Source organism: Eubalaena glacialis, chromosome 2, assembly GCF_028564815.1.
Source record: "Eubalaena glacialis isolate mEubGla1 chromosome 2, mEubGla1.1.hap2.+ XY, whole genome shotgun sequence".
Lineage (NCBI taxonomy): Eukaryota > Metazoa > Chordata > Mammalia > Artiodactyla > Balaenidae > Eubalaena > Eubalaena glacialis.
The window spans coordinates 185,565,898-185,589,513 of NC_083717.1; the positions used below are offsets into that span (position 1 = coordinate 185,565,898).

The following is a 23,616-nucleotide window of genomic DNA, read 5'->3' on the forward strand; positions in this document are numbered from 1 at the left end:
CTGGGTTTGGGGGCTGAGAACTAGGTAATGGTAGGGCCATTTGATGGGGCAGAGAAATTTGGTGGAGAAAATCGAGCATCCTGTTTGGGGCAGGTTAAGTTCATTAGGAAAAGGGACCAATTCTATCCCTGAGACTTTGGACAAACCATGTGTTGAGCATCAGTGGTCTCGTCTGTACAGAGTGGTGAGAAGAATACCAGCTCTACTGACCTCTACCTGGATAAGAGGGTCAAACAAAATGGCATAAAAGAGATTTTGCAAAGTGTAAAGCACACCACGGATGTTTGTGGGGTAGTCGCTAACATAGCCTTTGGCGATGAGCACCTTTGACACGATGGATCACTGGGCTAAGGAAATAAACTCAGGTGGTGCAAGGCACCCCAGGCTGAGAGTCCGGAGACCTGTGTTCTAGCTCAGGTATTTACTAGTTCGGTGACTTGGTTAAGTCACTTTTGGAGTCTCTGTTTCCCCTTCTCTGTAATGAGAATGGAGTCCAGTGCCGTGCAGAGCTCACAGAGATGGGAAAGGAAATGAGATGGTGGACGAGGAGCTGCTTTGTAAATCTGAAGCCCCGCTGCAGAGTGTCATGGCACCACACACGTGGAGGTACCGGGTGTTTGCTACTTCCCTGCAAGCTCATCTGCAGGAGTTGAGAGTATCACTTAGATCCCCGGGCCCCTGCCTTCTGCCTGGCATCTCAGTGGGGTTGGGCATTCTGCTGGGGAGTTTCCTGGGCACATTCTTTCCTCCTGTAGACCTGAGAGCACAGAAGATGCATCTTGCCGACTGCCTGCTCCTCCTTCTGGCTGGACTACTGTTCCTTTCTCAAGGTCAGCGGCATCCCGAGCATCACGGCCAGGGTCACATCCACTGTCCCCATCAGGAGGCTCTGGGCACAGGTGAGGGTTCCCCCAGCCTCAAGGCCACTGCAGGCAATACTGCCTTTGCTCTCCGCTTCTACCACCTGATGGCTTCCCAACCCTATGAGAGCAACGTCTTCTCCCCGCTGAGCATCTCCACCGCCTACGCCATGCTGTCCCTGGGGGTCCGCTCGCACAGCCGGACCCAGATCCTCGAGGGTCTCGGCTTCAACCTCACAGAGGTGTCAGTATCTGACATCCACAGGGGTTTCCAGAACCTTCTGCACACTCTCCACCTCCCTGCCGACAGGCTGGAGATACGTGTGGGCAGCGCCCTGTTGTTGAACCTGGAGCTGCCACCCCTTCTGAGATTCCTTAACGACTCCGTGACCTTCTATGAGTCCAAACTCTTCCACACCAACCTCGACGACTCTGAGGGCACAACCCAGCTTATCAACAACAATGTCAGGGAGGAATCTCGAGGGAAGATTGTGGATTTGGTCAGCGAGCTCAGCGCGGATACTATGATGGTGCTGGTGAATTACATTTACTTCAAAGGTAAGAGTCAATTCGTTGGTGGATCCTACATCTTCCCTTTCCCCCTAATTCGTTGAAGGATTACATATCAAAAAGAAACTCACGCAAAACAGAAAGTGGATGGATTGGGTCTGATAGGGTTGAGCAGCCTTCTGAAAATTTAATGTTAGAGCATCAGATATTTAAGTTTATGTAGTATTGATTTCCACCCCTTCATATCTTTAGACATATTTTCTTATTTTTTAAAAAAATAACAGCAATGTATGAAATGCATTCTACCCATGGTGACAAGTTGAACTGCTGGATTCATATCCAGCTCTGTCACTTACCAGCAGTACAAACAGGGCAGGTTGTTTGCTTGAAGGACTCTTATAAGGATCTAAGAGTCCCTGCTTCAAAGTTTTGTTTCTGAGAATCAAATGATGTCACATATTTGAATACTCCTTAGAAGAGGGCCTGAAGGGATCAGCAAACTACAGCTCCTGGCCAAACCTGAAGGCCACCTGTTTTTATAAATAAAGTTTTATTGGCACACAGCCACACTCATTCATTTATGTATTATCTCTGGCTGCTTTCACAGGACAGAGATTAGCAGTTGCTACTGAGACAGAATGACCTGCAAAGCGTAAAACATTTACTTTCTTGCCCTTTGCAGAAGAAGTTTGCCAACCCCTGACCATTATATATGCTTAATAAATAGAGTATTTGTAATTATTTTAATGATAACAATTTTGAAGACCTTTAAAAATACATATAAGTATAAAAGAAAAAATAGAAATTGCCCAGAATCCTACCTTCCTGAGGGAACCAACATTAACATTTTAGCCTAATTCCTTCCAGTCTTCCATTCACACACATATGTTAGTAGAGTTGAAATCACAGGTGGGGACAGTTTTGTACAGTGTGTATCACTTAGGGTGCCATCCAGGAAGCATAGTCACCGTGAGTGGGAAGGGAAAGGGGGTTGTGAGGGGAATTAGTCCTGGCGTGTTTGTGGGAAGGACTGGGGAAGTGAAGGTCTGGAGGAAGAGGGAGTTGGAGGGACAGAGAAAACGTCACTGGAGCTGGTGGACAAGTTGGAACTTATCAGGAAATCTATATGCCAGGCACATCCAGCCGCCAGAGTGGTTCCATGTAGGGGGAGCCTGGGGAGAGGCCCAGGCTGAGCACCTGGCAGTGGTCTGGAGACACTGTTGGTCAGCACGGTAGAGCTGGACAATGAACTTGGTGGAGAGCATAGGCGAGCTGGAGCACACAGCCCCTCTGGTCTGTTCATCATTTCATCTGCCTTCAGTGGGCAATGGCTGCTTCACATCTGCCTCTCAAACCCCTGCTGTAACCACCTTGAATCTACAGGAAACAGATTCTGGGGAACAGTCTCAGACTAATAATCCAGCCAAACTGGTCACTGCTTGCATTTTACGTGTGGAATTTTCATGCACAACTGAAAACTTAAAAAAAATTAAAAAAAAAATTCTGCAATAACTATAAATTCATAGGGAGTTGCAAAGTTGTACAGAGTGGTCCCATGTACCTTTCACTCAGGTTCCTCTAGATAACATCTTATGTAACTGTAGTACAATAGCAAACCAGGAAGCTGACATTGGTGATAATCTATAGACTTTATTCGGATGTTATCAATTTTCACATGCACTTGTGTGTGTGTGTGTGTGGGTAGTTTTACGCTATTGAAAACTTTATTTAGATCTCATTTTAGTGGCTGCACAATATTCTATTGACTCCATTCCATTTAAAATATAATATAATTTACACGTGTAGTATACACCATCACCACACCCAAAGCTCTGGCCAGAAATAATGAAGATTTTGGTGCTCTCTTCCTGAAAGAGACCTCGCTGCAGTTGTGTTAGTGCTCGTGGCACAAAGAAGGAGGTGCTCCAGAAATATACAGGAAATAGACATCCTGCCCTCTGACACATCTGCCCATCACTCTGAGGACATAAATGTAGCCCCAAGACCTCAGTCTAGGTCACACGGTGACAGCAGTAGAACAACTGTGGCTTATCTTAAAAAATGAAAAGTACCTAGAAGAAAACAAACCAAAGATGTGCAGAACCTCTGTAGATAAAATTATATTGAGAGATATTAAAGTCGACAAATAAAAAATAGATATACCGTATCTATGAATAGGAAGACTTAACATGGTAAAGATGTCAGTTCCCGCCCAAATTGATCTAAATATTTTAAAGTAATCCCAACAGGTTTTTAAAAGATTCTTTTTGGTACCAGATAACAAGCTGATTCTAAAGTGTATATGAGAGAGCAAAGGACGAAGAATAGTTAAAAAGAGAGAACCTGTCTGCTGGGGAGCAATACTGGTTATAAATCTGTACTAATTTAGACTGTGTGGTATGCATAGACCAATGGGACAGAACAGAGAGGCCGGAATGGAACCCAGAAATGGCTCCATGGATATATGGACATTTGATATTTGACAAAGCCTGCATGATAGAGCATTGAGAAAAAGGATAGATTTTTAAAAAGCAGTCCTGGGACAGTATCCTCATGGAAAAATATGATTTTGTACCCCTCCATCCTACAGATCATAAGCATTCACTGCAGGTGAAGTAAAGTCCTAACTGCAAAAGGTAAGAGTAAACCTTGTAGATGAAATAGGGGAGTATCTTCATGACCTGGAGGTAGGAAAATTTTTCCTAAGCAGGACACAGAGATCTAACCATAAAGGAAAAAACTGATATGCTCACTGCATAAAGTGAAGAATTTCAATCATCAAAACACACAATTATGGGGCTTCCCTGGTGGCGCAGTGGTTGAGAATCTGCCTGCCAATGCAGGGGACACGGGTTCGAGCCCTGGTCTGGGAAGATCCCACATGCCGCAGAGCAACTAGGCCCGTGAGCCACAACTGCTGAGCCTGCGCGTCTGGAGCCCATGCTCCGCAACGAGAGAGGCCGCGATAGTGAGAGGCCCGCGCATCGCGATGAAGAGTGGCCCCCGCTTGCCGCAACTAGAGAAAGCCCTCACACAGAAACGAAGACCCAACACAGCCCCCAAAAATAAATAATAAATAAATTTAAAAAACAAAACAAAAACACACAATTATGAAATTGAAAAGACAAGTCAGAGAGGAAGAGAACACGTTGGCAACACACAGAACTGATAGACAACTAGTGTTCAGAGAACTCCTGCGAATCACTAAGAAACAGCCCTATAGAAATATGGGTAAAAAAGTGAACTGGCACTGAACTAAAAAATAATAATAATAAAATAAAAAAAAACCAAAAACCCCCAAACCAAAAAAAAATCCCCCAAAACTTCTAGTTGATCCATAAACATACTAAAGACTACTCAACCTTATTTTAAACCAAGAAAGTGCATGTCAAAACCACAGTGAGCTACCACTATATGAACATCAGTTTGGCAAAATTATTTAAGTCCAATGATTTCAAGTAATCGGTGAAGACAGGAAACAACCTTGCTGATATCCTCTGGGGTCTCTTATTTTAGAACCTATCTGAACCCCCAGATCCATTCCCCAAGCAGGTCAGGTGCTGAACTGATGAGATGGTGGAGGGTAAGTCTTGAGTGACGGTGAGGGATGCATTCCCTGGCTGGAGGATCGGCTTGTTGGTCCACGGATGCCCTGTAGCTTCTTCCCTTCTTTCCTCCAGCTCTGTGGGAGAAACCATCCATCCCCTTGATGACTTCTACGTTGACGAGGATACAATAGTCAAGGTGGCTGTGATGCTGCAGGATACCCAGCACCACTGGTATCTTCACGACACATACTTGCCCTGCTCGGTGCTACGGATGGATTACAAAGGAAATGCAACAGCCCTTTTCATCCTTCCTAATTGAGGGAAAATGGAGCAGGTGGAAGAGGTTTTGACTCCAGAGATGCTGACAAGGTGCAGCAACTTGCTTCGGAAGAGGTAATCCATCAGGGCACCATGCGGCGCAGGGTCTGCAGCACTGCCCTTCACGTGGACCCTTCCAATGAAAACCAGTGCCCCCAATGGGGGTGGGGAGGATCGCCAAGTTATGGAAGAATTCTTATTTTCTCCAAGACTTTCCTTGGGTTTCCTTAAATAAGGAACACTCCTATCGTACCCAAAATGTGATTTCGCTCTCATCAGTGAAAAGAGAACCAGACTAGGAGTTAGGAGTCCGGGTTCTAGATGTAGCCCTTGTACTGCACAAGTCTGGGGTGAAGTGACACTGGCTCTCTGAGGGTCGACCCTGTGCAATGAATGGGTAGACTTCCCATCAAGATGGCTGACTGAGCTGGCGAAGAGAGGTTTCCACCCACCCCAGGAAATAGCAGGGAAGCTTTCACTTCACCATGGGGCTATGAGCAGGAAAAGTCTCCAACCACATATAAGAAAAATACCTCAGGCCAAGGCCACATGTGGATGGAAGATTCACACAGCCCATGTAGTGGAGGAATTCCACCCAAAGAAATCAATGGGTCCAAAACAAGTGAAAAGCACAGGGCCTCATCAGAGACAAAGGCAAAACTGCCACACCGGGAGACTTGCATGTCCCTGGGCACCTGGGGCGTCTGCAGAAAACAACCTCTGCTGAAGACGAACTCCCAAAGGAAGGAGGTCCTGCAGACGGCAGGCCCTGAGGGCAAAGAAGGAGCTTGGCTTTAAGCCACTGGCAGCACTCATCTGAGGGAGCGGCACAGGCAAAGGGTGTTTGTGACCACAGAACTCAGATGGAGTGTGGGCAGTGAGCAAGTGCAGTCAAGGAAAGCACAGCCGGCTGGGACCCTTGGCTAGTTCATGAGTCCAGTGTTTTAACCCAGTGCCTCTTTCAGGTATTTTTAAAGGAAGCTCAAGTTGTATATCCCCAAATTCTCCACTTCTGGCTCCTATAAATTTGATCAGATTTTGCCCAAGCTGGGCATCACGGACTTGTTCTCATAGCTGGCTGACTTGTCTGGCATCACTGAATAGCTAAACCTGCAGGTGTCCAAGGTAAGTCATCAGTGGATATCAACTCCTAGAGACCTCAGAGGGGAACCTCCACCTCTTGGAAGGTGCTGGGTGATGGGTGCTCTCCCTGCCACCGCGTGAAGTCTCAGAGTCCAAATTTTATTCAATCATCCACGGGCATAGGGAGCCAAGAACCAACCCACCATGTGCTGGGCGTGGTGCTTGGTGCTGCGGATCTAGGGTCCATCAGGTCCCTGCCCTCAGAGAGCTCTTCCAGTCAAGTCCAGGAGATAGCGCCCCCCCTCATAGATCATGGCAACTGAGAGTCACAAATGCAATGACAGAAACAGAGGAAGGATACAGATGAGGCTGAGTTGTGTGTGTGTGTGTATCATAAATTTCTTAGACCAGAGAAAGGGACCTATGACCTCAGCTACATACAACAAAGGTGCACTAGAGAGTAGAGTCTTGGGTTTGAGAGTTCAAATTCCAGTTCTGCCTCTTATGACCTTAAAGGGTTACCCAGTCTCTGGATTTATTTTCCTCATCTATAAAACAGACATAATACATTGACCTCATAGGATAGTTATGAAGATTAAAAAGAGCATAGGCACATAGTATGTGCTCAATTAATGATCGCAATGGTTATTTATAAATAAGAGGTCATCCAGCTCAATAACGCCCCCAGTACAGAAATTCTTGCTGTGATATCCCAACAAGCGGCTTTGATCTTCAGTGGTCTCTGGTTCCCCTAGTCTTCCCTAAGCCCCAGCTCATGCTCTCTCAGAGGTAACGCTTTTGATTTCCTTCCCAGAGTTTCCACAAGGCCATCTTGGAGGTGGATGAGGTTGGCACCCAGGCTGCAGCAGCCACCAGCGGCTTTGTCACCTTCTGGTCCCAGGACAATCACCAAGCCCTTTGGTTTAACCGGCCCTTCCTTGTGGTGATCTTTTCCACCAATACCCAGAGCATCCACTTTCTGGGAAATGTTGTCCACCCCACGAAACCATAGCCCTCCAGGGCTGGCTTGTCTGTTACAAGCAGGAGGACATGGCCTGGAGGGCTGAGTGTGAGCAGCTCTGGATTTGGAGTGGGGGATGCAGAAGATGCTGAGGATGCGGTGCTGAAGCTGTTGGTGAAGGTGAGGGATGTGGGTGGTACCAGACCGGTGTGGACTGAACACCTACCTCCTCAGGGCTGTGCCACCTCAGACAGATCATCTAACCTCTTTGAACAGGTTTCCACCCTGGAAAGTGGCAGAAACCACCCCCCCCCCCAGGGTAGTTGTACGGATTAAGCGAAATGATGGCTACGAGGAGCCTGCCTCTGCAACACGGCTCTGAGCTGGATGGGGCGGCCTCAGGAGTCACCGACAGACGAAAGGTCCCACAGGAGGAGATCGCTCAGCAAGACCAGCCCAGAATTAAGCACACCAATTCCAGGCTACAGGGTCAAGGACCTGCAAGTGCTCAGCACCTAGAGCCCTCCAAGGCTCAGAGGAATGCACACCCTCCTTGCCGCCCCCTGGTTTAATTGGTCCATTTCGCCCTGCACCTGCTGGGATGTTGGATTCTGTTTTTTAACAGCCAGGCAAGAAATAAAGTCAAGCCCAGGCTGACACACTCCCCAGTCTGTCCCTACAAGGGCAGGGGGTGGGTGGATTTAAGAGTCCCAGAAAAGCCTGCAAGAAGATGCAGGACTAGGGTTACTATGGTAATGACACCGCTGGGGTGCTGTGTGAAAATGAAGCCCTGGTGTGAAAAAGGGGAGAAAAGGGGGGCAGTAACTTCCCAGTTTAGCCTTGAGAGTGATGCCTCCTTATTTTGCTTAAGCTCATCCCTCCCCTGCTCAAAAGGACTCAATGGCTCCCTATTGCCTACAGGATAAAGTTCAAACTCCTCTAACTGCAGTCAAGCTCCTCTCTGATCTGGTCCCTGCCTTCCTCTCCTGCCCCAGCCCCTCCTCTTGCTCTCATGTACCCAATGACTGCAGTCACGGAAACTCTTGTTGTCTTTCCAGGTTGCCCATAGCTTCCCACCTTAGGGCCTCTGGTCCCCGCAGATCCCTATCACCCAGAATGCTCCCTTCCCCATCCCTGAGAGTCTACCAGGATTTCCAACAAATGCCTCCTCCCCTCCCTAAGGCAGACTGTCATCCTACCATCAAACATGATTGGCTGACATCAATCTCTGCCCCGCATCCCGGCCAACCCTCATCCCTCTTAGAAGGAACATCTCAGAGGCAGGACCCTGTTCACCCTCATTCTCTTCACTCACCCCAGTAACTGGCCTCAGCACTGATCGTATGGTCTGGCATGTGGCTGAGGCCCAACCAATAGTTGGTGATTGAATGAATGAATGAATAAATGAATGGGAAAGGCTGTGCCCTGAGCAAGGTCCTTGAGCTATTTGTTCTGCATCACCACCCCCTGACACATCCCCGGAATTGATTGGGTAAATATTTAGTCCAGCTTCTCAGATTTCAAAATGCCCTTTTGGAGCATTAAAAAAAGAGATCTACGGGGCTGTGTGTGACCTATGTTTTACCTCTTGGGAGGCACACTTCTTTGGGACCGGAGTTCAGCATCAGAGGGGCGGGCGGGCGGGTATGCTAGCGATTTCTATCATTCTCCTCTGGCAGGAAAGGCGAAATCTTTTTTGTACCTTGTGATGGGAGGGCAGAGGAAGGCAAGTGAGTGTCATGAGTGTCATCGCGAAGCCTGGGGGACCCAGGTGCCAGTGGAGGGACGAATTTCATGGCCCTCGTAAGCAGGTGTGGAGAGAAGCATCATGGGTTCATTTGGTTATTAATTCTCTCATTCAACAAAGAGTTACTGAGTGGAGATTGGCCACTAGCCAGGAAACCAGAGGGATTTCCTCAGTGGAGGAAGAGGCACTTGATATTTGGGGTGAGACAGAAAGCCTGCAGTCCCAACTTCTCCGTTACCTGTGCTGAGGGGCTAGCTCTTACCTCTCCGGATCTCAGTTTCTGCACCTGTAAGTGGGCATGTAATCCCACAGCTGCTGTAGCAGTGGGGGGCAGGGTGGTGGATGGACGTGGGATCCACGGAAGATACAGGCCTGGGAGCCCCTAGCTCTGACTGAGCATGTGAACGTGTGAACATGTGAAGGGCAGGAGGGTGTCTGCTCCACCCCTGGCTGCCTGGGAAGGTGAGGAGTCCTTTTCTGAGGCAGAGCAGGTCTAAGACTAATGGTTTCCAAGCTCTGTGCACCTGCAATGAGCAAGGCACAGTGACAAGCGCTTTCCAGGAGTTACCAAGAGGCCACAGAGCATCTGAGCGTAGAACCTGGACTTTGGAGCCAGCATGCCTGTGTTTGAACCTGGAATCTACCAATTACTGAGTATACTGGTTGGTTAGTGTATTAGTTTCGCTCTAACAAAGGACCACATCTGAGTGCTTTAACAACAGAAATGTACTGTTCCACTCTTCTGGAGGCCAGAAGGCCAAGATCAAGGTGATGACAGAGTTGACTCCTTCTGAGGCTGTGAGGGAGCATCTGTCCCAGGCCTCTCCCCTGGATTCTGGGGGTTTGCTGGCCATCTTTGGTGTTCCTTGGCTTCTAGATCTCTCCCTTCATATTCACATGGCATTCTCCCTGTGTGTGTGTCTCTGTCCAGATTTCCCCCTTTTACAAGGACGTCAGTCTTATTGGATTAAGCGCCCACCTTAGTTCAGTAGGACCTCATCTGAACTAATTACATCAGCAATGACCCTATTTCCAAATAAAGTCACATTCTGAGATACTGGTGGTTAAGTCTTCAATTCTGGGGGGACACAGTTGAACCCATGACACGGTGTGGGACTTGGGCCACCCCTCTGTGCCTCAGTTCCCTCACCTGTAAAATGGAGATGATGCTACCTAACACATAAGCCTACTGTAGATTCTGGATGAGGTTCTGTATGTAAAGCTCACATCTTTGCTGTTCCACAAATGTTCACTATTGTTATTTCATTTTATCTTTTATCACAACTCTCCTTTAAAGCAGGGTCACAACCTCACATGCCTGCCAGAGCTGGCAGGTCACCTGAACAGGTAAAGTGGGCTGACGGTGGTGGGGACCAGGCAGGTCGAATAGTAAGAGCCCCCATTGAAAGGCATTTCTGTTCCACATTGTCACACACACACTCAGGGGGGTGACAGAACCCAACTCTGCCCAGGGTGAAACTCGCCTATCGGGAATGGTGCTCTTTGTTGCTCTTGATGTCAATGGAAAAATAAATCTGGCATGACTTACCTGGTCCTGTAAATTCCCATATTCTGGTCACTGGCCCATCCTACTCTCTCACCCCAGTTGTCATGGACTGAATTGTGTCCTCTAAAACTTCATATATTGAAGCCTGAACCCCCAACGTGATTGTATTTGGAGAAAGGGCCTTTAGGGAAGTAATCGAAGTTCAATGAGGTCATAAGGATGGGGCCCTAATCCCACTGAACTAGTATCCTTATAAGAGGAAGAGACACCAGAGCTTGCTTCTCCTCCCTCTCTTTCTCTCTCCCCCTCTTTCTCTGTCCCCCCCATATGTACACAGAAGAGGCTGTGTGAGGATTCAGCAAGAAGGCATCATCTACAAGCCAGGAAGACAGATCTCACCAGAAATTAACCCTGACATCACCTTGATCTTGGACTTCCAGCCTCCAGAACTGTGAGAAACACATTTCTGCTGTTTAAGCCTCTCAGTTTGTAGTATTTTGTTCTGGCAGCCAGAGCAGACTAATCCATGCCCCGAGACACCCTCAAAGCTTTTCCAAGTGTACCCATTCCCAGCCCCCATTCCTTCAGAACCCTTCCGAGTGACAATAGGCAGTCAGGGTTTGCCCCATTCCCCAAATTCTCAAGATAGTCCTTACAATGTAAGGACTGGGACTTGGTACGTGGGGTGTCTCCACGGACAGGCACATGGGCTGGAGAAGTCCTTCAGCATCTGCTTAGTCCCATCTTTCCCACATAGTTTCATCGGGAACCCGTTTTGGAGTATTATACTAGTTTCCTGTTGCTGCTGTAACCAGTTATGACACACTTAGTGGCTTAAAGCAACACAAATTTATTCTCTTACAGTTCTGGAGGTCAGAAGTCCAAACGGGTCTTCCTGGGCCAACATCAAGATGTTGGCAGGGTTTGCTTCTGGAGTGCTTTGGCCCACGGCCTCACATCACATTGTTTTTCTCCTCCTGCTTTCCTGATCACATCGCCTCCTCTGACTCTGATCTCCCACCTCTCTCTCTCTCTCTCTCTCTCTCATAAGGAAGGACCCTTGTGGTTACATTTAGGACCCACCTGGGAAATCCATAATAGTCCCCCGCCCCCCGATTTCAAGATCCTTAACTCAATCACATCTGCAAATCCCTTTTGTTATATAAGGTCACATTCACAGGTTCTGGGTATTAGGATGTGGATATCTTTGGGGGACTGCTATCCATCCTACTATAGGTAGGTAACACTGATTTCCTACCTATAGAACATAGTTTGGGAATCTCTAGACTATGAGATGAAGGACTCTTGCTTATGTCACATGGCACAATGGACAGAAAGCAAAACCTGGACAGAAGGGACCTAGTTCCTCCTTGTTAATGCCTCTCCCTATTAGCTGTGTACCTTTGGGCTGATCACCTAACCTCTCTCAGCTTCCGCCTTCTCACGGATTCCATGGGGATGCTGGTGCCCATCATCTAGTGCGTTGCGAGGGCAGGGAGCACAAAGCAAGCACCTGATGCCTGATAGTGACTGTGCTTATCTCTAGGTTGAGATAAAGTTCAGTATTATGCCCTTTGCAGGGTGGTTGTAAGGACTAAAAGAGGTAATGGGCCATAACTGGGCTCAGAATCAGGGAGTGAGAAGGGGGACATCTCAGAGGTTGTAGAGGGACCCTGGATGCTGAGCGTCAGGATCGCTTCCTCTGGGTCACGCCTGGCCCTCTGTTTCCTCCACCAACTCCACACCCTACAGTCACCCACACAACCTCTGGGTCATGGCCACGCACTGGATACCCCGGTATTAGGAAGCCCCAGGCATGGGGACCTTGGAAATGAAACAAGGGTTGAGCCAACACCCTAGCACTTGGAAATGTTCTTGAAAGTGTGGGGCTGAGTTTTGAAGCCCCAATTTCAAGGTAGAAAAGGACAGTCCAAATGAGCCCACAGAAATCCTGGAGACAGACCTTTGCTTAGCAAAAAGCACTGGCCTTGGAGCCAGCGACCTGGGCACTCAGCCCCACTCTGTCCCTAACTGATGCACATCTCTGAAAAGTTCCGTCATCTCTCTGAGCCTCGGTTCAGCTATGAGTGCAATAAGAGGGGTGGATACAGTGATCCCTCATCTCAGCCATTGTGAGACCCTCTCAATCCATCTAATTTCCACCGGGATCTGGCTACGGGGGTCCATGAGTCTAGTAAGCGCACAAGCCTTTGAAGAGCTTGGGTCCTCACTCCTCCAGATCCGCAGCAAATTGGCTGCAGGAAACAAAGGAATCAGCCTGGAGGAAGGGAGGTTTGAGAGGATGCCCCTTTCCCTGTGTCTGGACCAGCCGGCAGCTGGTCACCTGTCCATCCTGGTCTGCCTGGGATGCTCGTGCCATTGCTGGCAGTTGGTGGCGGTGTAGGGCTTTCGGGGCAATGACGAGATGGCCCTGGTCAGAGCTCAGGTGGCTTTGGCTTGGTAGGCCTAGAAGTCCTGCCAGGACAGAACAGGGCGAGGCTGGCTGGGGCGGGGCCAGGGGAGGGGCGGAGTCAGGGCCCCGCTGTTGTCAGTGACAGATGCTGGCTCCAGTCCAGCCAGCCCTCTGCTCTTTACCAAGCCCAACCGACCGTCGCCTCTGCTGTGTGCACGCTCGGCCACTGGACAGAGTAAGTACAGGCACAATGGATGGAGGGCCATGGGCTCGGGGGCGAGGAATGGACTCTGGAGTTATGGGATTTGGAGGGCTTAGAAACTTTGGAGGTGCCCCAGGGTGAGCAGGACACAGTGGTGGGGAGGGAGCCAGGGCCTCTGGAGTAGAGAAGTGGGGGACCCCCCCACCCCTTGCTGTGTGGTCTTGGGGATGACACTAAATCCGGCCGAGCCTCAGCTTCCTTGTGGATAAGATGCAAATTACTGCACCCCTTGCACGGTGTGACTGTGAAGATTAGATAAGTGGTGGTTCTCACCCAAGTATGATTTTCCCTGCCGGGCACATCTGGTATGTGTGGAGGCATTTTTAGTTGTCATAACTGGGGCGTGGGGGTTGCTATCGGCTTCCAGTGAGTAGAGGCCAGGGATGCTGCTAAACACCCTGCAATGCACAGGACAGCACCCACCGCAAAGAATGATCTGGCTCCAAATGCCAACGGCGCTGAGAAACCCTGAACGGGGACAAAATGTCTGGTACCCAGGACGTGCTCGATAAACCGTAGCTTCTATTGTTTTCTGTGCCTGGAATCTTGGACCTTTAGAAACCAGGAAAAATGTTCAAATATAATCTGTTTCCCTGAGATAAGGCTGCCCTGCCCAGAGGCTGCTACCCAGAGTGGTTGTTAGAGCTCCAGATGCCATTTGGCCATTTGTTAAATAAACAAAATGTGGATGTAAAGTGAGTGAAATTTTCAGTTTCTCTAAGCATGGGGCTTTTGGCATGAAATGCAACAATAAAAGGGAGACTGCTCCCCTGGGCCAACATCCTTATTGACAGATCCAGAAACTGCAGCTTGAAGAATAAAGGGGGCGGGAGGGAACTTTGGGAGGTGATAGATGTGTTTAGGCGTTGATGGTGGTGATGGTTTCACGGGTGTGTACTTCTCTCCAAACTCATCGAGTTGTCTACATTAAATATGTACAGGTTTTGGGGTGTCAGTCCGGCCTCAATAAAGTGGTTTTAAAAAAGAAAGAGAAAGGAAACTGAAGCTGAGCTATTCAAGGTCAGCTGAGTTATTCAAGGTCAGCTGGCATGTTAGCCCCAGGGCCACGAGGGCTCAGCCCTGGATGCCCAGCCTGGCTCATTCCCATGACTCGGTGGCCAGCGTGTGGTCTAAGACCTCTGAACTACAGAGAAGGAGACAGGGTCCATTCATCCATCCACCCATCCATTCATTCACAGGGGTGCCTGAGCATCACCTCTTGACTGAAAGTGTCACGGCGGGACCAGCACAGATGAGGGTCTTCTCTTACAAGCACATGTTCTAGTGGGGGAGAGGCCAGGACAAGAGGAGTCAACAGCACACGCATACGTAATTGCACATCTGTAACTGATGGAGCCATGAGAGAAACAATCAAAGGGGCTGTTATAGAGAATAATGGCGGAGAGGGCGTGGTCACGTGTGGACAAGGTACCGCCAAGAAGTGACAGTTAAGTGGAGTCCTGGACTCAGGGAGAAACTGGTCCTTGTGAGAAAGGTGGAGAAAGGGTTCCAGGAGGGAGAGCAGAGTGTGCAAGGGCCCAGGGCTGGGACGGGGCTTCTGTGTTAGGAATTGAAAAAGAAGAAGTGTGCCCTGGGAGGCAGAGCTGGTCACGTGAGGCTGGGGACAGCAAGACAGAGCCAGACTGCATGCAACCTCATGGGTTATCGCGCAAATCAGAGTTCGGTTTTACCAAGCCAGTGGGCAGCAAGAACGTTCTTAGGCAGGGGAGCGCCTTGACCGTGTCTGTGATTGAAGGGGATTCTTTCAGAGTGTACTTATGTATGTAGAATGGCTCTCAGGGGCAGGAGAAGTGGGGTCCAGGTGAAAGAAAAAAAAAAGGCTTCCATTAGGATGGTGGCAGGGAAAATGGGGAGAGGCAGGCAGATTTCGGAGCTAGAAACTGACAAGCCTTGCTGATAGTCTGGAGATGGGGAGGGAGGTTAGGAAAGTCCCCCAGGTCACTGATTCCAGGAGGCTCTGCCCCCTGGTCTTTAGGATCCGGGGGAAGTTGTGATTTTGTCTTTCGCTCTCTGCCTGGGCTCCACATCTTGTATCTATCTCCTTGCGTAATTAGCAGATAGTGGGCAGACCCTTCTGAGCTGCACGCCTCCCGTGGCTGAGTCCAAAGTCTACCTCAGTGGGACTTTGTTGCCTAACATTTGGAATACACGCCAGCAGATTTTGGGTCTGGATGGTGGGGGACCAGGGGAAGGACTGCCCAGGGCCTGCCTACCCCATGCCCACCCTCTGTCGCCGCAAGTCCCTTTGGCCTGGGATGCCAGATGAAGTTGATCGATCTGCTTTCTTCCCTCTGACACGTGGGAGCATCTCTGCAGACACACTGGCGTCAGGGGCCCAGGAGAGGGTCAGCCAGGCCAGGCTCTGCCGGCACGCCGCGGGGGCTGGTGTCCTGAGAGCCAGGCTCACAGAGCCTGGAGCAGACTCTCCACTGGCTCAAAGTTGGCACAAAACTCTGTAAGCTGTATATTTGTACCAGAGGCCCAGGAGTGTAATGGCAAAGACTGGGCTTAGAAACTAGGAAACCTGAAATGAGCACCCCCGGGCCTCCACTTTCTCAGAAGTAATCTCTCTGACCGTCTGTTTCCTCTTCCGTACAATTGTGACAAGGATACCAACTCCATGTTGCTGTGGAGGAGTGTAAATGAGCTAATTCAGGTGAACAGGTTGGGAGAGACCCAGGGATACTCACCAGCAGCCACAGAGGAGGGGGAACAATGTGTCATTCCTCAGAGCCATAAAAGGGAGCCAAGAGGCAGCACGTACACCAGTCAGAGGAATCTGGATTTTAAACTGGTTCCATCATTCACTGGCTGGGACAAGCTTTTCCATTTTGCTAAGCCTCAGTTTATTTGGCTATAAAATGGGGCTAATAACACTTTTGGTAAAGATGAAATGCAGTAATATTTATAGAGTGTCTAACAGGTCCTTAATAAACAGTGGCTTCAATAAGAGCGAGAGAGAGAGAGCTAAATGGAGCAAGGTTTTCTGGGTCCCAAACCTGCAGCCCAGGGGAGCCTGAGGGAAGCTGAGCCCTTGTTCTCTACGGGGACTCATGGGGCGTTCAGAGAAGTGGCTCTGGCCCATCAGATCGCTGGTGTTTCAGGGGGGTCAGGCAGTGGTGGAGCCACAGCACCAGACCTCTAGGTTTTTATGAAGAAACTGAAGCCTGAGAGGGGAAGGGCCTGTCTCAAGGTCACCAGGCTGCAGGGATGGGAGGATGGGAGACTGGAACTCTCACTCCTACTCCCCTGCCAGCTGCCCCTGGGCTCCGTCCAAGCAGAAAACTCCTCTGCGGTCTGTAGCTATTCTTTGAAAGTATTTCTTTTAGGGTAATTATCAGCTAGGTGTTAATCTGTGTCTGGGAGCTGGGGGGTTGGTGAGCTGAACTGCTTCTTCAGCAGCATCCTGCTACATTGATGGTTCTAACGCTCCGCACACTAAAGGACACAGAGATCACACCACCCACCCATGTCCTTTAAAGACTTCCATGAAGGCAAGTCTCAAAGTGGGAACGAAAAGGGAGTGTCAGCATGGGAAGCCTGTTTCTTAATTCTCTGCAGAGTAGGGGCTATCGGTGGTGACCGTGGAGGCCAAGAATACAAGATCCGGAGGCTGTGATACGGAGGAGGAGGACCAGGGATCTGGGGGAGCTAAATGGGGTGGCGGTTCAGAGCGTGAGTTGTGAGGGTCAGAACTAGGTCTGAACTCTAGTAGCTTTGCCACTACTAGCAAGCAAGTCATCCTCTCTGAGCCTCAGATGACCCGTCTGTAAAATGGAGCCAGTAATAGAACCTGCCTCCGTGGGCGGGTGTGAGGCTGAAGCGGTTGATATATGTCCAGACAGCGCAGCACCCAGCAGGGGCGGGTGCTGGCGATGCACCTGGGCCTCCCACGGGCACGGGCACTGCTGAGGCCACTATATTTGGTTCAGGGTTGTTGGAGGTTCTGCAGACAGAATATTCTAAGTGGACTTCCTTTGTGGGCTCGGGTGCAGTTTGGAGGCCAGGGGTGGTGAGCGTGACTTGCTTGAGTCCGTCAATTTCATTCAGACAAAGACGGCCAGGACTGCTGATCCCCAAGCTCCCTGCTGTCCCCCCGCCAGCCACGTCCAATGCAGCTCTTTGGGGCTCTTTGGAGTTTGGTTTTGCGTGGGTCTGTGACTCTGTGTCTGTGCTCACCCTGGGCCTGGGGCACCTGATGACATGGTGTCCACCGGGGGATGCACGCCAAGCGAGAGGTCTCATCAGGGGTCAGTCAGGCCACCTGTGGGAGTCAGTTGTCCAGCCGCCACCAGGCTGCCATGAGAGTGTGTGTGTGAAAGCATGTACCCCACGGTACAGCTGGGGAAACGGGGGTCTCGGGTGGGGCTCTGGCCAGTTGCTGCCACACCAAAAACTCACACCTGGACAGCATGTCTGCACCAGGCACTGCTCCAAGCACGTTACATATGTTGATCATTAAAGCCCCAGCACCTGGAGGAGGTTCTGTCATGACCTCCATTGCACAGGTGGGGCAGGGGCATGGGTGTAACTGACTTGCACCACATCGCACTTTGGAGGAAGCAGTGGGACTGAGACTTGAAGCCGAGCTGCTGCGCTGCAGAGTCTACACTGTTCACAGGGGGTGGTAGGAGGGCTTTAGGAGGCCCGAGCACAGGAAGGGTTTCTGGATGGAGAGGAGGGGTCTAGGAAGGTGGTCATGAGAGAGACTGTGGGCGGAGGACAAGGCCAGAATGATGAAAGAGCCCCAGGGCCCACCTGAGAGGCTGTAGACAGAGAAGAGGAAGCTGAGGGCCTCCTCACCTGGGGGAGACACAGAAGAAGAGATGTCTGGGGGCTCAAGCAACACACATTTATGGTCTCACAGTCCTGGAGGCTGGAAGTCCAAGATCAGCAGGGCTGCTTCCTCCTGGGGCTTCTCTCCTTGGCTTGTATGGGAATGTCTCCTCCTCCCTGTGTCCTCACATTCCACACGTGGTTGCCCCTCAGTCTGTGTGTGTCTGTGTCCTAGTGTCCTCTTCTTAGAAGGACACCAGCCACATTGGATCAGGGCCCGCTCGACCTCACTTTAACTTAATTACTTCTTGAAAGGCCCTGTCTCCAAATACAGTCACATTCTGAGGTACAGGGGGTTAGGACTTCAATGAATGGATTTGGGGGACACAATTCAGCCCATCACAGAAGAGAAGGGAAGTTGGGGGGGCTCACGTTAAGAGGGCAGAATTTCCTCAAGGGGGGAAGGTGCCTCTGATGAGGGACAAGGATGGCTTTGAGGGGTCCTGGAGCAGCCCCTGGGGAAGGAGAGGGGGACTGATGGCATCGTGTGTTCACTAATGAACCACAGGAGGCTGGCACCCTACCCACCACGCCATGGAGTAGACTCTCCAAATGAACAGGGACGAATCCAGCAGCGTGGCAGGGGCCACGGCAGGGAGTTGCCCTGAGCTCATAGAAGGACACGAGGTCTTGCAAATGCTACACCCAGGGAAGGAAGTGAGGGTTAGGGGCCAGGTATGGAAACAGGCTGCCAGTTCCCGGTAACCTCAGAGACGCTAACCCGGCAGAACACGGGAGAACCCTCCGCCCCACGTCCCATCCCCCTGTGACGTGTACCTCGATGTGGGTGAGAGGAGGCTTCTTGCCTTGGTGGCCAGTCCCCGCCTGGAATCTCACTCCTCCGCCTCGTCCTTGCTCTCCCCACCAACAGATGTCCATGTCCCCAGGTCTCTGTGCTCCAGCCCCTCCCGCGCTACCTAAACCCTCACTCGCAGCCTCTCCGATTCATCACCGCCCTTTGAGGCTGCTGGTTGATGGCGCCGCCTCCCGGAACGTCGGCCTTGCTTGTGATCTTCCCATCCTCTCTCTGAGGGCATCTTCCCACTCTCCCTTTCAGAACCGGGCAGCCACGATGCGGCTCCGCCTACTCCTGTGCCTGGCGCTCCTCAGCCCGCGGATGGCCACCCTGCGCCATCCCCAAAAGAAGAGAGTTCCGGAGCTGCCGCCCGCAGTTGCCACAGTGTCCCCTGGCAGCCGGGACTTTGTCTTCGACCTCTACAGGGCCTTGGCCGCGGCTGCCCCCGACCAGAACATCTTCTTCTCCCCTCTGAGCATCTCCGTGAGCCTGGCCATGCTCTCCCTGGGGGCGCGGGCCAACACGAAGGCGCAGGTCCTGGCGGGCCTGGGCCTCAACACCCAGGAGGGCCAGGAGGAGGAGCTCCACAGCGCCTCCCAGCGGCTGCTGCGGGAGCTCGAGCAGCCCGGAGACAGCCTCCAGCTGAGCCTCGGCAACGCGCTGTTCACCAAGCCCACGGTGCCCATCGAGGAGGCCTTCCTGGGCGCCATGAGGACGCTGTACCTGGCAGACACTTTCCCCACCGACTTTGAGGACCCTGAAGGGGCCCAGAAGCAGATCAATGATTACGTGGCAAAGCAAACGAAAGGCAAGATTGTGGACTTGGTTAAGGGCCTGGATGGCACCGAGGTCATGGTCATAGTGAATTACATTTTCTTTAAAGGTAAGGCCCTTGGGCTTGAACCTGAACTTTCTCTTTTAAGATGCTTTTGTCAAAAAACAAAAAAACAAAAAACAAAACAAAACCAATTCCCGCACACATGAAAGAGTGGGAGTGGATTTATTCTTTTCTGATCCCTGTTGATAGAGTGAAGCCAATGGCAGCTGGGTGAGACAGTGCCTTCTTACTGCAGAAGGCGGTGTGAAAGACCCCGGATGCTGTTTCCTCCACTGGGGAACAGCTGGTTCCTGTTTGTGCCCCTGGGGACACTTAAAGCAACCGCTTCTACACAGGCTCTGAAGCATGAGTTTGTCAAGGCCACGATGCCAAAGAAACTGACAGCATGGCTACTCAGGGCAGGATTGTGGGCCTTAGAAGGGCCTTAGAGGGCGTTTCCCAGATGCTCCCTGGTACCCATATCCTCCTAGGGGCTGTTTCCTCAGCCGAGAAATCCTGGAACAAGAACCTGTTCCCTGAACAGTCCTCTCTCCCCTCCCCAAGAGCTGACCTCCCCATCTGTATCTCCCTGGCATTTCTTGTCAATATCCCTACTCATCCCAGCTTGTACGCCTGCTTCTCCTTCTAGATACTGAGCCCCTGAGCGCCCTGTGCGGGGCCTGCTGAGGATGGGGAGGGGCAGGGAGGGAAAAGGAAAGAGGAAAATAGTTAAGCTGTTAACCAAGCCCCCCTCTTCCCGTGGTCACAGATGGTGAGTATCGTGCTTGGGCTCTAAGATTCCTTGTCCCTTGGTCCAGGGCGAGGCTGCAGAGGACAGCTGTGAAATAATCTAAGTGGGGCATGGGGGCGGGATCTATATTTGATAACTAGTAAGAAAATGGAAACAATTACTTGTACCACTTTGAACAAAACGTCCCGTACGAAGCACACAAAGCAAGAAGCATAATCACAGACTTCCCAGCAAGAAAAATCATGTTTTTGCAGGAACCTTACCAACCTTTCTCCCAAACCCAGATTGAGATCCAATATTGGGAAAAGAGTGAAAAAGAGAATAACTCACCCAGATATAGTGTAGTTTTGTCAGCCATACATATTAGTTACCCTCTTCACTGGGATGTTTGACCTTGAGTACCAACATCAGATTCAGACAAACAACATTAGGGGTGAAGGGTCTCTGAAGACACGAAAACCAACCTCCTTGTTTTGCAAATGTGGAAATAAAGCCCCACAAAAAGTTCAAGCCTGTCCCCCGAATTAGGAAGGGGCTTGTCTTTATATTCAAGAGGTTTGGCAGTCACTTCTGCCAATAAGACTGCTCCGAAGAGGATGCTGTCTGTTTGGTAGGTTTACTGTCTGCACACGTTTCATTGGCAGCTGAGAATGTTTAATTCCTTTTCCATTTTAATCTTCAGCTAAGTGGGAGACAAGCTTCAACCGCAAAAGCACCCACGAGCAGGACTTCCACGTGACCTCGGAGACAGTGGTGCGGGTACCCATGATGAAACGAGAGGATCAGTTTTACTACCTCCTGGACCGAAACCTCTCCTGCAGGGTGGTAGGGGTCCCCTACCAAGGGAACGCCACCGCCTTCTTCATTCTCCCTCGCGAGGGCGGGATGGGGCAGGTGGAAAATGGCCTGAAAGAAAAAACACTGAGGAAGTGGCTCAAGATACCCATGAAGAGGTATTCTTCACACTACTCCAGGGCCAGCCTGCTGCTGCACACCTGCAGGGCCACACGGCCGTGGTGGGAGAACTCACCTGGCCTGGGAGCCGCCTCCCAGCCCAGAGCCATCATGTGAAGTCCCAGCCCCCTGGCCTGACCCAGCTAGAGGGAGCAGGGCTGGAAGCTGGGTTTTCTGGTGGGGCCATCAGAGTGGGCAGTGACCTCTGGGGACAGCCCAGGTCCAAGTCCAGAGTAGGATGGGTTCCGTTGTAGGCAACGGGCGGGAGGAGCATTATGAAACCAAGAGGAGATGGCAGGAATATGAGCTCAGTGAGCCAGTGCTCTGGGAGAGTCCAAGAAAGGTCTTCTTCTCTTTCCAGGCAGCTTGAGCTTTACCTACCCAAGTTCTCCATTGAGGGCTCCTATCAGCTGGAGAAAGTCCTCCCCAAGCTGGGGATCAGAGATGTCTTCACCTCCCATGCTGACCTGACCGGCATCTCCAACCATTCCAACATCCAGGTGTCTGAGGTGAGCCCAGAAGCTCCTGAGCACCTGCTTTCAGAAATTCCTATCCTATCCTATCTTATCCTATCCTATCCTATCCTGTTCCATCCTATTCTATCCCATTCCTCATTCCAAATCCTTTCTCTCTCTCTCTCCTCTTTTCCCTCAAGAAGCAAAGGTTTCACTTTGCATCTGAACAATGGGAAACCCTATCCAGCACCATGCCTTGGGGGAAGGTGTCTTGTCTGAAGCAGTCAAAACTAAGAATTGGATGCTAGCTCCTTCACTCACCAGCTGTGTGACCTCCAGCAATTACTTGACCTCTCTGAGCCTCCTTTCTCTCTATAAACTTGGAGAGTCACACCCTTGCTGCTAGATGCAGTGAGAATTCAGTGAAAGACACGCATGCACTCACCTGTAAGCCATGGTGCGCAGTAGTTGTTCAATCACATCATCCCCTATATGCTTCATGGCTCAGGAGCACAGAAACTTCGACAGTGATGCTGCGGGCAGAAGCTTGTCCGTTTCCCCCTGATGGCATCTCCCAGCCACCCTGGTGGCTCGGTGACGCCTGATGTCTCCCCTGCAGATGGTGCACAAAGCCATGGTGGAGGTGGACGAGTCGGGAACCCAAGCGGCTGCAGCCACGGGGACGATCTTCATGTTCAGATCTGCCCGGATGAGCTCTCAAAGGATAGTATTCAACAGGCCCTTTCTGATGCTCATTGTGGAGAACAGCAAACACATCCTTTTCCTCGGCAAAGTGACTCGCCCTTGAGATGGGGATTTCTCCTGAAAGGCACGGGCTTCCATAGTGGAAGATGAGGGTGCACTATGGCCATGTATCTGCTGGGAGCTGGTGATAGACGCAGGTTTAATTGACTAATGAGGCTTCCACAAATAATAGTAATAACAATAACATTGAAATACTGATGATTGCTTCTTTTCACATGATTGCAAGATGGGTGCTTTGGAGAACATTTGGTTTTGCTCTCACCTTTCATCAATGGAGATTAGCACTGAGATCCAGAGAGGCCACACAGCATGCTAGTGGCAGAGAGAAGCTCAGAATCCAATCCAGGAGGATTGTTCCAGTAGATATTTCCACCAGGAAGCATATTCCCAAGCCTAGTTCCCCACCTGTCTGCAATACCAGCTACCAGTTTGCCATGGTTTGGAAAGGACACTGGAATGGGGGTATGAAGTGGGGCTTCTGTCCCAGCTGTGTGACATTGGGTAATACTGTCGCTCTCTGGACTTCGGTTTCCCCACGTATACGATGAAGGGTCAGGTCAAGGATTGGAGGATCCTTGAAATCATATAAAAAGGGTAGAATGTTCCCCACAAATCAGTTGATTTCAATGCATCCAAGTGCCACCCATCTTTTAAGGAAAGCAGGTGGACGGCAGGGTGGACACGGCCATCCCAGGTTTGTACCGTCCTGTGGGTACATTTACAACCTTGTGGGCTTGGCTGGGGGTGGGAGAATGGAGGCCTGTTGCAAATACTAGAGTATCAGTTGAAGACCCTGATGACTAACTGTGGATTTTAGTGTCAGCAATAACAGTAAAGCATTTTGCAAACACTGGGTGTCATTGTCCTTCTGGAAGTAGCTCTGGGAACAACAACATTAATAGCTTATGTTCCAGGACTGATGCTAGGCGCTTAATCTGGATGGTTGCACTTACCCCTCACAATATCCTGTACCAGGCAGGCACTCCTATTATCCCCACTTTACAGATAGGGA

At 50.6% G+C, this 23,616-nt stretch overlaps 2 protein-coding genes across 2 annotated transcripts; both read left to right on the forward strand.

Annotated features, from left to right (window-relative positions):
• Nucleotides 1–763: 763 nt before the first annotated feature.
• Nucleotides 764–7,331, forward strand: SERPINA4 (serpin family A member 4). The gene is given in 5 exon segments (XM_061182850.1): nucleotides 764–1,418; nucleotides 5,051–5,074; nucleotides 5,077–5,311; nucleotides 6,202–6,361; nucleotides 7,134–7,331. Coding segments are annotated over 5 exon segments (1,263 nt in total). The 5' UTR covers nucleotides 764–772.
• Nucleotides 7,332–13,119: 5,788 nt separating this feature from the next.
• SERPINA5 (serpin family A member 5) lies at nucleotides 13,120–23,388 on the forward strand. The gene is made up of 5 exons (XM_061182851.1): nucleotides 13,120–13,182; nucleotides 19,124–19,745; nucleotides 21,113–21,383; nucleotides 21,746–21,893; nucleotides 22,459–23,388. The coding sequence occupies exons 2-5, from the start codon at nucleotides 19,139–19,141 to the stop codon at nucleotides 22,645–22,647; spliced, it is 1,215 nt and encodes a 404-aa protein (XP_061038834.1). The 5' UTR covers nucleotides 13,120–13,182; nucleotides 19,124–19,138; the 3' UTR covers nucleotides 22,648–23,388.
• The last annotated feature ends 228 nt before the right edge of the window (nucleotides 23,389–23,616 follow it).

What these genes read in the sequence shown, in the direction of transcription:
- SERPINA5 (XM_061182851.1), top strand. Translation starts at nt 19,139, where the DNA reads ATGCGGCTCCGCCTACTCCTGTGCCTGGCGCTCCTCAGCCCGCGGATG. An exon ending in GAATTACATTTTCTTTAAAG is followed by an intron (nt 19,746 to 21,112) that starts GTAAGGCCCTTG and finishes TTTAATCTTCAG; the next exon opens with CTAAGTGGGAGACAAGCTTC. An exon ending in CCAACATCCAGGTGTCTGAG is followed by an intron (nt 21,894 to 22,458) that starts GTGAGCCCAGAA and finishes TCTCCCCTGCAG; the next exon opens with ATGGTGCACAAAGCCATGGT.